This window comes from Cupressus sempervirens, chromosome 11 (genome assembly GCF_028749045.1).
Source record: "Cupressus sempervirens isolate cs-2001-9-10 chromosome 11, ASM2874904v1, whole genome shotgun sequence".
NCBI lineage: Eukaryota > Viridiplantae > Streptophyta > Pinopsida > Cupressales > Cupressaceae > Cupressus > Cupressus sempervirens.
In genome coordinates this window covers 809,177,041-809,190,361 of record NC_143128.1, presented here as the reverse complement: position 1 = coordinate 809,190,361, position 13,321 = coordinate 809,177,041, and the positions used below count along the sequence as shown (strand labels likewise).

The 13,321-nt window shown below is 34.0% G+C and overlaps 1 protein-coding gene across 1 annotated transcript; it reads right to left on the bottom strand.

Moving 5' to 3' along the window:
* Positions 1-8,837: 8,837 nt before the first annotated feature.
* On the bottom strand, positions 8,838-10,858 carry LOC149532025 (pentatricopeptide repeat-containing protein At4g18520, chloroplastic-like). Its single transcript, XM_089811033.1, has 2 exons — positions 10,704-10,858; positions 8,838-10,557 (listed from the first exon to the last, which is right to left on the bottom strand). Exons 1-2 carry the CDS (start codon positions 10,746-10,748, stop codon positions 9,247-9,249), a joined length of 1,356 nt encoding a protein of 451 aa, XP_089667159.1. The 5' UTR covers positions 10,749-10,858; the 3' UTR covers positions 8,838-9,246.
* Between the last annotated feature and the right edge of the window lie 2,463 nt (positions 10,859-13,321).

The window sequence follows — 13,321 nt, the reverse complement described above, 5'->3', positions numbered from 1 at the left end:
CTAATTCTAACCCTATCCCTAATTCTAATCCTAACTATACCTCTAACTCTAAGTCTAATTGTACCCCTAACCCTAACATTAACCCTAACCTTGACCTAACTCTAAACCTACCCCTAATCCTAACCTTAACACTATATATAACTCTAACTCTAACCCTAACCCTAATTTAATCCTAATCCCAACCCTAACTCTAACCCTAACCCTAAATCTAACTAGGTAACTCTAAACCTAACCCTAAATCTATCCCTAACCCTAACTCTCTCTCTAACTTTAACTTGAACCCTAACTCTAACTCTAATTCTAACCCAAACCCTAACCCTAATCATGTCCCCAATTCTAACCCTAACTCTAACTCTAATACTATCACTACCTCTAATTTTAACTCTAACTCTAATTGTAACCCTAAACCTAATGCTAACCCTAACACTAACCCTTACCCTATCTCTAACCCTAATTCTAACCCTAACCTTATTTCTAACCCAAAATATAACCCTAACCCTAACTCTAACTCTAACCCTAAGTGTTTTTCTAACCCTAACCCTAACCCTAACTATATTTGTAATCCTAATCCAACCCTCGCCCTAATTCTTACCCTTACCCTAACCCTAACTCTAATCCTAACTATATTTGTAACCCTTATTCTAACCCTAACATTAATCCTAACTCTAACTCTAATTCTAACCTAACCCTAACTCTAACCCTAACCCTAAGTCTAGCCCTCACCCTAACTCTAGCTCTAATTGTAACCTTAACCCTAACAATAACCCTAAATCTAATCCTGACTCTAATTCAAACCCTATCCTTCACCTTAATTTTAATCCTAACTCTAACGCTAACCCTAACCCTAACCTTTACACTATCCCTAACCAAAATTCTAACCTTAACCCTACCCTTAACTCTAACTCCAACCCTTTCTAACCTTAACCCTACCCTTAACTCTAACTCCAACCCTAACTCTAACCCTAATACTAACCTTAACCATAAACATAACTCTACCCATAACTCTAACCCTAAATCTAACTCTACCATAATTGGACTCTAACCATAACCCTAACCCTAACTTTAATCCTATCTCAAACCTTAACCCTAACCATAACTCTAACCTTAACCCTGACTCAAACCCTAACCCTAACCCTAAACCTATCCCCACTATAACCCTAACCATAACCACAACAATGACTCTAACCATAACCTTAACCTTGAGCATTACTCTAACCCTAACCTTGACCATAAACATAACTCTACCCCTAACTCTAACCCTAATTCTAACTCTACCATAATTGGACTTTGACCCTAACCCTAACCCTAACTATAAACATAACTCTAACCCTAACCTTAACCGTGAGCATAACCCTAAGCCTAGATTTGACTCTACCATAATTGGACTGTAACCCTAACCCTAACCCTAACCCTAGCCTTACTATAACCCTAACCCTAGTCATAACCCTAATCATAACCATAACCATAACTCTATCCCTAACCTTAACCATGACCATAACTCTAACCCTAACCTTAACCATGACTATAACTCTAACCCTAACCTTAACCATAAACATAACTCTAATCCAAACCTTAACCATAACTCTAACAATAACCACAACCATAACTCTATCCCTAACCTTAACCATAGCTCAAAACCTAACCCTAACTCCAACCCTAACCCTAATTCTATCCCTAAGGTTAACATTAATTGTAATGGTAACTTTGTCCCTAACCATATATCTACGTATGACTATAACATTTTACATTACAATATCCCAAAATTTTTTTTTTTTTAATATCTAAATGAAACTCCTTATATTAAATTTAAAAAAATATTTGACTCAAACCCTAACCCTATCCCCACTATAACCCTAACCCTATCCATAACCATAACTCTAACCCTAACCTTTACCATGAGCATTACTTTAACCCTAACCTTAACTATAAACATAACTCTACCCCTAACTCTAACCCTAATTCTAACTCTACCATAATTGGACTCTAACCCTAACCCTAACCCTAACCCTAACTATAAGCATAACTCTAACCCTAACTTAACCATGAGCATAACTCTAAGCCTAGATCTGACTCTACCATAATTGGACTCTAACCCTAACCCTAACCTTAATTTTAATCTTGACTCAAACCCTAACTCTAACTCTAACCTTAACCTTGATAGAAACCTTAACCCTAGCCTTACAATAACCTAACCCTAACCCTAATCATAACCATAACCATAACTCTAACCCTAACCTTAATAATGATCATAACTCTAACCCTAACCTTAATAATGATCATAACTCTAACCCTAACCTTAACCATAAACATAACTCTAATCTGAACCTTGACCATAACTCTAACAATAATCATAATCATAACTCTATCCCTAACCTTAACCATAGCTCAAACCCTAACCCTAACTCCAATCCTAACCCTAATGCTGACCCTAATCCTAATTATATCCCTAAGGTTAATATTAACTATAATGGTAACTTTGTCCCTAACAATATATCTACGTATGACTATAACATTTTACATTACAATATCCCAAAAATATTTTTAAAAAAAAACTAAATTAAACTCCTTATATTAAATTAAAAAAAATATTTTGAAGCATAATTTTATAGTAACTTCATACAACTCTCATTAAAAATTAATTAACAATCTTATAGCAACCTTATCAAAATAAAAAATAAAAAATAAATATTTTTCCTATTGCGTCGCGATTGCCACTAGCTTATATATACCTCTATATATATTACGCTATTACGCTGAGAGTAATCGTTCTCGAGGTGCCTATTTTTATTTGATCCCAAAGTTATTTTAATTGGAGTTGGGATTTATGAAAATAAAAATAGGCGCCTTGAGAATGATTACTCTCGGCGTAATATATATAGAGGTATATATAAGCTAGTTTTAATTAATACTTTCAATTTGAATGATTGAAAATAGAACTTCTAAAAATATTGAGTAACTAATATTTAAGTTTATTAGTTCATGTCAAAGAGGATGTTATTGCATCCATTTAATTCACTTATTCAACCACATAATAGAATTTAAAAAGATAAAAAGAATTTCAAGTGTTTTTTTTTTTTTTTTTAAGAAAATAAATTTCCCACAACAAAAAATTAGAAAATATATGTCAGGTATGAGATTTTATGTCATTCATTAATATCACTTGTTTCTTTTTATAATTAAGATATATTACTTAGATTTTTTTCAACATTTAAAAAGATGTTATTTCATTCATTAATAACAACTTTATCTTTTTACAATTGGATTAATTAAAATATCTTTGTAAAAATATTGTTTTAACTTGTGTATTTTTACAATATTAGATTTAAATATAATTAAGTTAATGAATATCATTTATTAACATATTATTCAACTTACAATTTTTTAGCTAATAAAAAATAAATTATATTAATAATAATCAATGAGTTTTAAAAAAATATATTATTGCCTATTTTACATTAAATGGTCTAACATAATTTTCACATTTAGTTTATTTTGAGAAAAAATAATTTAAATTTATTAAAAAAATTCAAATTCATGATATTGCAACAATAAGATGGTTCTTTAAAGACTTACTTGATCAAATACATGCTTAATGAATTTACACATTTGTCATGCAAATTTATCACAATCCAACTCACACATATTATTCAAGACATAAACTCAACAAAAAAATTTGAAGACAGTAAGATAATTTCAATAATAGTGCATGTATGACTTGTTTAAATAAAATTTCTTTAAAAAGCTCCCTCTATAGGGCGGTAATCTAAGCGCTCACAATTTTCCCCACTCAAATCACAAAGCCTTATACATTTTTGAAGATTCAAATACATTGCACTATTGACATGAACTTTGATGTTTTGTTTCACTTCTTTTTAATTTATGTCTATTGTGGAAGTCTCAAATCTCTTATTTTATTGTTGGTTTATTTTCTTCGTAATGTATAAGGGGAAATAATTACTTGAGCTTTTGGAATTATAGACATTGATCTAATTTATGAAAGATTTGATAAAGATGTGTGAAGAATAACTTGGAAATTTTATATTATGTTTATCTATGTTCCACTCTTCCTCTTCATGAAGGGTTTTTTTTGTGGTCTTGGCTTTGTATTTTGTTCTAATCTAAACATTTTGGAATAATAGAGTGTATAAACCCACAAGACGACCAAAAACTTGTTCAATGGGTTTGTTCTCTTCGATTAGTCATATTGTTTTCATCACTTACTTTGAGGCGCTTATTTTGGAATGCTAAAGTATCAATTCCTTTCTCCTTGTCTATATTTATAAGTTGATGTGGTAAGAGGCATTTTTATGCAACATGTGATTTAGATAAAAAAGCAATTGTCTAGGTGTTCAAGTGGATTTGTGGATCTAGGAAAATCAATTTTGAGTGTGAGGCATTGGTTATGAAGTTTCTATACTACGTTGGTTAATGTTCTTTTATATGCTCTGCCATAATTTGTAAATGATAATGCTCTTTCTAGTTGTGAAGAGCTTTATGGGTATACTATAAGGGTTCACATAGCAAAAGAATGTTGTACTTTTAGTGGTGGTGGTGGTGGAAGAAGGGGTTATGGTGATATTTGTGTCGATGGAGGGTACTAATTTTGACTTTATTTTTGGTTCCAACCATATGCAATTTATTTATTAATGAAGAAGACATTTTAGTCCTTACAATTAAAAAGATTAATTGTATGATATTGAAGGATGATTGTAAACAAGTTTGAAAGTTTTGTAGTTTCATTAGTGGCCCTAAGGGCTTCCAAAATGTGAGATTTCTTATGTATGCATTGTCTTTTTTTATAGTTTATTGTCAAAAATTCTAGTGTTGTTAGCTTCGGGTTCATTAGCACAAATTTAAGCAACTCTATTAAGGTATTATAATGGGCCACAAATATCCAAATATATGTCGAATATTGTAAAAATTGTTGCACATTTTTATGGATGTTTTTCCTATGTATGCAAGGAATTAAATAGTCAATGTGATATTGTTTATGGTTTTGTGTTTTCCAAATTTGGAAACATGGGAAGCCTAAGACATGACATTTATTGCAACTAAGGACATGTATGACTTGTACTGTACACATGAAACATGTCCAAGTTTTAGACACATCTTCCTATGACTGTAATTAAAATAAAATGTGAAAACAATCTATGACATGCATTCTCCAAATCATATATAAAAATGGCAATCCATATTCTACACTAATTGTGTTTTTTGGAGAAATAATAAAGAAAATAGGAATCAATAATAAAAATAAAAATAATGAAGGCCCTCTGCAGTTAAGTGTTTTCTTCTTATAGGCATATTTTTCAATGTTGCAATATGGAAATGAATATGTGGCCAAAAGCCAAGATAACTATTAGTAGAATCAATAACAAAAAAGGATTAGTAAATTTTACACGTGATGGCTTCCCGCTCCTGTGGGTTTTCAAAATCACCTGCACGCACTTCTGTGGATCCATCCTTGGCTCTCACTTCTGCATCTGTGTTTGCCAACGTCAATTTCCCTCCACTGCCTTTAGGATCTGTTGCGGTGGATGGTGCCATTAGAGGGAAGGGTTTCCTCGTGCCTTCTCCTGATGGTGTCTGTCTTCCTCTCGTATTGGTTAATGTTGCTTCGGCCCCACCTAGTGCCACTGCGGGTACCCCTATTTTGGCCTCATCTGCTAGTTTGTGGGGTTGGGCTTCCTCATATGCTGATGTGGCCACTTTTGAGGCTAGATTGCATGATGTTGCTCCTCCTACAGGTCTCTCTTTTGGGCCTTCTCGTTCTCGAGAGGCCTCTCCGGTGAGTGTCTCCAGCCCTGCTAGGGTTGTTTTAGACCAAAATATTGATAATGAAATTTTTACTACAGCAGAGGAGTTCTCTGCCTTAGCTGCTATTTTCCGATTCTGAGGTTTTTGGCCCTCTCTTTCTGTTCTTCATGCATGGATCTCCAACTATTGGGAACCAATCTTAGACAATGGCGTTCAGATCTTCCCGATTACTAAAGGTTTCTTCATTGTCAAGTTTGCATCTATTGAGGACTAGAAGTCTATTTTGTCTAGTTCTTTCTCATGGCAAGGTCGTTTCCCTCTCATGGCCAAACCGTAGCATATGGACTTTAATGTGCTGACGGAGTCCTTCAACAAGGTTCCTATTTGGGTTAGGCTTCTGAATCTCCCAATGCATCTCTGGCTTGACTTTGTTTTGGAATCTATCGGGAATTTTATTGGAAATTTTTTGTTTGTGGACTCAACTACTTCTAATATTCTCCATTCGACATGTGCATGAATTCTTGTTGAGTTGGATGTCTTAAAGGGCCTCCCTGAGCATATCTTCTTGGTCTCTTTGCGAGGTTACTAGTCTCAAATACTAGATTACGAAGGTATCCCCTTCCAATGCATGAAGTGTCATATGACAGGTCACTTGGCTACTCGTTGCTTTTCTATGAAGAACAAGCTAAGGCGTCCTCCTTCCTGGTGGCATGGGGCCTCTTCCGAACACTATTTGGTGCACAAGTTTGATCCTGAGGATGGCTCTTCCCCTGAGTCTGATCCTGAGGATGGCTCTTCCCCTATGGCTGGTTCTTCTCCAGCTGATGCTTCTTCGAGGACATTGGATGATGTGGATGTTCGGCCTTTGTGTCTAGATCTTGTCCCTTCTCTTGTCCCTAATTTGGCTACTTTTCCTGGTCCTCGTAGGGGCTTGTCTTCTTTTGTTCCTCCCAGGGAGATTGTTCTATTGGGTGTGTCTGCTTCCCGTGGCCTCCTCTCTACTTCTTCTAGGGATTGGCTTGGTGAGGCAGCAAGAGTGTAGGAGGGATGGATTGCAATAAAAAGAAAGAAATCTAAGCCTTCTTTTCCTCCACTAGATTTGATTCTTAGGTCAGGCAAGGGAGTCTCTAAATCAAAGGGAAAATTGTGAGTTCCCTTGTTGTGCCTAGGTTTAGGTGATGGAGCCCATTGTTGGATTCTTTGGCTCCTTTTTGTTGGTGATAGGTTTTGTCACCATGGTTACCTCCTTTCTGGAGGGTAACCGGTTCCATCTTTGGTTCTGTGCTTATTGAAAATCCCAAGCTTTGTACAGGGTCTTAGGTACCTTTCAAAACTTGTTTTCCTTAATAAAAAACTATTAGTAGAATCAATCAAGAAAAAGTGGCTAATATTGCTTCCTCTTGGTTACAAGTTTACTTTGTTTCCCCATATTTTTAGCCGATGTTAACAAGTGTATAAGAAAAGAACAAATAAATGTAGGAACCTCAAACTTAGATATGTGTGCACATGCAAAGAAACTAATATACTATAGTGATACTATCATTGAAGTTGCCTTGGCAAAATTAAATTGCAAGCAATATTTGTTTTGATCAGAAGAAAATGGAATGCTTTTCCCTATTGCTTGAAGGCAAAAGAATGCACCATACAACTAGAAATTAGAGAAACCTTTAGACTACATTATTTCAACCATAGTGGCATCACTTACAAAAGAAATCACAATTGGGATCTAGAAGCATTTTAAATGATTTTTGAAATAAATTGTAAGTCTAGCTTATTAAAAAGTTTTAGCTATTTAATCACCATCAATTTGTCTAAATTGCCAATTTTTTTGAACATATCAACATATTTCCACTCATCCCCTACATTAAAAAAAATTGTAACGAACATTCCCAATACTTGAAAAAACCAACAAAGTGGGTACACCCACAAAGGTGGTCCTTCACAACAAACCCTGGACCTTAAACAAATATACTAACATCTCAAAACTAAAACGTTGATTCTAATACCTGTAAACCAAAAAAAAGTCAGCTTACTATTTTCAATTTTGAGAGAGCAAAACAAAGAAAAGAAAGGAAAATAATATTGAAAAGAAATAAAAACAACATTAAAACTAAATCATTTGATTCCTTTCGAGAAATCTCCCTCGGATATCCCTTATTATTTAAAATGGTTCAATAAACATTTTACCATTCATCCAAAACCGAGCAGGATTAATTTGACTATGTTGTACCAAGTTTACAACATTACTTGATCTTTTGGCTAGAGTAGTGGAAAGTGTGGAAGGAGTAATAGATTTCATGGAGGGTGATCATGCACTCCCTGTATTTACAAGGGAGTGCAGAGAATTCTTCCATTGCAAATTAGACAAAATAAATGTGTGAATTGTTAAAATGAATCATGCAACTCCTCTCAACAAAACTTATATTCTGAGTTGCGGTGTCTCAACAAGTATATCAATATTAATAATTTAATAGTTTATGTATATGGCTAAGCATATATTATTCAATGTTTTTTATACTTAGTTACTTATGGTTGTTGACTGAAATTATAAATAGGTGCTATATTAAATGTGTCAAATGGGTTCTACTTAAATGTGCTAAACTAAATTTTGATCTTTGAGTGTTGAGCTTGCCATATTAATAACTTCCATTTTTAACTTACATTTTGTCATTGTAATTAATACTTGTGATTTGAATGATTAATAATAGAATTCTCAATAATATTAAGTGAATATTTTTGCTATCTCAAAAATATTAAGATATTTGAACTTTTGAAGAGCGCTTTCTAAACTTATTATCTTCAGTTATTGTCTAATGTAGAAGCCTCAAATCTCTTATTTTATTGTTGGTTTCATTTCCTTTAAGCTGCTCAAGGAGTAAGAATTATTAGAGCTTTTGGAAATATAGGCATTTTTTTTGTTCTCTAAGAAAGATGTATGAATAATAACTTTAAAAATTCTATATTATGTTGATCTATGTTCCACTCCTCTTCATGAAGGGTTTTTTCTTAGTCTTGATTCTTTGTTCTCAGCTAAATAATTACTTTAATTGAAATAATAAACCCACAAGACTACCAAAAACTTGTTCAACAAGTTTGCTCACCTCAATTGTTCATATTGTTTTGATCACTTACTTTGAGGTGCTCAATCAATTGTTAAGGAATGTAGTGTCGTGTTTTACCCATTCTCTAAATTAACAGTTACAATAAGAATAAGGGGATTATCCTCTAGTCTGCTGGTAGATCTTCCAACCATTATCCTGATCTGCTAGACCTTATGTATGAAATAGAAAATGATGTCAAAAATATAGTCCTTATATGTGATGATACAATCTCCAATACTCCCGGCATAAGAAAATGCAAACATCTCTTCCATTAGTGACAAACCCCTGCACCCCACCTATCAAGTTATAGACAAGTAGTAAAGGCTTTTCATAATATCGAAGGCTTCATCTCCATGATAATTTTGGGTATATGCTGTAATCATGGAATCTAAGAAACCAATTTTCTTTGAGGCATGGCATCAAACACTTGGAGAGCCTGAAGCAGGCCGCCACATTTAGTATAAATATCCACAAGAATGTTCGCCACATACACGTGTAATGAAGAACCCCTTTTAATAACAAGGGCATGCACCTGTTCCACATCTGCACCACTTACGCATGCTTTGAGAAGGTTTACAAGAGTAGATCTGTTTGGTTTGAGCTTTTCCTGTTGCATTTCACAAAAAAACTCTACAGCCTCCGCAAACTGCCCACAAGTAGAATATCCAGCTATCATGGCATTCCATGTGATGACGTTTCGTTTAGGCATTTCGTCAAACACATGACGTGCATCAACCAAGCTGCCATATTTCACATACATGCTAATGAGATAGTTCCCTATAAAAGTATCCCGTTCGAATCCTCTGTGTACTATTAGAGCATGGAACCGCTTTCCTTGTCTCAAGTCTTTAATGTGGGCGCACCCCTGCACAATCTCACCATATATTTCGAAGTCCATCTCTAAAATACCCAGAGCTTCAATCGATCCTGCTACTTTCTTGAACGATTTGGATTTCACATCTGTCCTGCACATTTCATACAAAATATCCAAAGCTTCGTCTCCATGATCGTTTTGGATATATCCTGTCATTATAGAATTCCAAGAAACCACATTTCTTTGAGGCATGGCATCAAACACTTGGCGAGCCTGAAGCAGGTTCCCAAATTTACTATAAACATCCACAAGAACGTTTGCCACAGTCACATCTAATGAAACCCCTGTTTTAATAACAAGGGCATGCGCTTGTTCCACATCTGGACTACTGACGCATGCTCTGAGAAGGCTCACAAAAGTAGATGCGTTTGGTTCGAGCTGCTCCTGCTGCATTTCACAAAAGAGCTTCACAACCTTCCCAAAATGTACACCACTAGAATATCCAGCTATCATGGCATTCCATGTAATGACATTTCGTTCGGGCATTTTGTCAAACATGTGGCGCGCGTCTTCCAGACTGCCACATTTAGCATACATGGTAATGAGATGGTTTCCTACAGAAGTATCTCGTTCGAATCCCTTGTGGACTATGCGAGCGTGGAATTTCTTTCCTCGTCCCAGATCTCTACCGCGGGCGCACTCGTGCAAAGTATCACGGTACCTTTGCAAGTCTGTCTGTGAAATGTCATTCAATATCGATCCCTTCTTTAACAATTTCTTCGCATTCAAACTGGGCGATTCCGTCAAACCAGCAGTAGCAGTGACAGTTCGAGGCCGGCATGTTTGATGGTGTACAGATCTAGTTCTGCTTCTCGTATATAAACCCTGGAAACATGTTTAAAAACGTCAACTTGAAACTATTTGAAATCCAAGAAATGATAAATGAGGAACATTTAACCAAGTAAGTTTAAGGGCTGCGAATGTACAGGCAGGAAGACATAAAGAATGTTGGAGAACAGAAGAGGTGTTACCTTATAGAAAGGATTCGCAGGTGGAGAGAGTGAAGTCATGTACATCTGCTCAAGCTCGGTTGGAAACTGTTAAATGATGTGGGATCGATTTATTAGGAAGCCATTAGCGTGCTCTGTGACCTTTAATCTTCACCAAGTAGGATTAGGGTGCGGTCCCATGAGGGGGGCTTAAGCTCTATTATTTAGGAAGCGGGTGGTCTCATAAGCAAAATATAATTTTACTACGGGATTATTCAGAATCTTCTCCTAAAAAGTAGAAGCCCCTGATTTTTAGGAAGCGGGTAAAAAAGGGGTGGGGCTACAAATAGCCCCACCAGCTTAGGAATGTTTTTTCCACTTGTCAATAATTTAAATTTTAGATTTTTAATTAGAATGTAGGTTTAGAGGGAATTTAAATTTTCAATTTATTTTTAATGCATACCCTCCTTAAATTTCGGAGCAAAAATTTTGAACAGCATAAATCAGAGGACCGCTAGCTTTAAAATATTTCCTAAAAAGTAGCAAGCGGCTTCTGCTCTATTTTATAGGAAGTCCCCTTCCATGGGACCCCAACCTTAGATACCTAGATATTTCTTGTGCATGTAACTTCTTCCTAGGTATATGTCATTAGGCTTATGCGAACTAATGTTAATATTGTTGGTTAACAACTTTGTTCTTTCTTGAATAGTTAAAAATTACTCCTTAGTGTTTGAAATAATAAATATATGATTTTTAATGAGTGTCTTATAGTGACTTGTATTTGTCATATAGCTTTTAGTCTAATTGAATAGAATAATAAAGATAAGAATTTAATAGTAATGATGATAATTAATAATATTTTATTTTTAATTAAAATTTTGATTAAAATACTTTATTAATATTTAATATTTGAATAATATTTTTAAAAGATAAAAAAATTATCATTCTTTTAAAGCATGAGAAATGATTGGCCAAAATAAAAATAGAGTTCATAGAGAAGAGTTATCTAAAAAAAATGCGGTCATGTCATTATAGTTCTAATAGTCCTCAATTACAATTTCTATTAGGGTCTGTTTTGGTTCATGGAATTAGACCGGAATTGGCTTTTGCAAAAATCAATTTTGATAAATGGGGGTGTTTGTGTCAAAATAGGAAAATGGAATTAGAATTTTTGAATTATAATTTTGCTTCAAAACCAAGTTTCTACACTTCCTCAAAATACCTCGACTTAATTGAAACCTGGTTAGACATTTTTTAGGAGTGTAAAATATTAATGTTTGAAAGCAATTTGGGACATTTCACCATTGGGTGAATGAACGAAGGATCACTATCATGTCTAAAATGTCGCATATAAATGAAATTTTTTAAAATTAAAAACATTATTTGACTGCTTGAACTGGATTGACGCTTAGTGACTCCCATTTTGTGCGTGAGGATTGTCTTAGTTGATTCCTGACAAATGGAGGTTTGATAAGTAGGAGATAATTTCCACAACAAGTCAAATTGTGATATTGTTATTAGGATTTAACTGTGTGATTTTTTGAGTCAAACTCATTGACCCATGTTTCATGAGTAGTGATTCAACATGAATCTGTCTCTCATAAGAATAAATGGAACACTTAGCACTCATTGGATCTAGGTGATGCTCACAGGGGTGAAGGAAATGGAGGTTTGTTTGAGTTTATACTCTCAGGTGTGGGAGATACTTGCTTCTGATAGATTAAATCTCTGTTGGGTATGTCAATCCAACTGTCCCACAAGAAAAAACAACACCAACACCAACAACTCCAACTAGCAATCATGTTGATGGCATTTTCCTCTTCTTAGTGGAAAACTGATTAGATTGCTCTTGAGTAAGAGCAGAGTTCCCTGTAAATTTAAAAACTATGATTTGGTTGTCCAAGAGAGTCAAGGGGAAAATGCCTAATAATTTATTGTATGACAGGTTCAATACTGTGAGATTCTTCATGTTTGATAATGATCCTAAAATATCTCTTGTCAACTCATTATTGGAAAGATCCAAGATTTCTAGAGTAATTAGGTTGGATAGAGAGCTTGGAATTTTGGTCTAGTTAAAACAATAGATTGGTCTAATCTTTGGAGTTTGCCTGCAACTCTAAGCTTATGTATAAAAATGTGTCTTCACACTCATCTTCCGAGTGAAACAAGCGATTAATCCCAAAAATAGGAATGAATATAGAACTTACCAATATTATATCTTCTAATATTAATATGTAATTTAACTTAACGTAATGACCCATTAAAATTATATGTAAAATTAGATGATGTATATGTTGATAATTTAGAGAACACAACACATAAAATACATTTATGCTTCATTTAATTATTGTCTAATTATACATAAGTTGATAAAACCTAAATGAGATAATATTCATTTTGGCTTTATTTATGAGTCAAACTTCTTCAACTTATAAAGATATTTCGGTATTATTTGTGTAAGAAAATGTGAGGATAGTTGTATATCTCTCAGTATAAATTTTAGTTTAATCAAGTAGAATAATAAAGATAAAAATTTAATAGTAATGAATATATATATATATATATATATATAAAATATTTGTTAATATGAAAATATTTATAACTCATAATAATATTTGATTATTATAGTTTTATTTTATTGTATTAATATTTTATTTAAA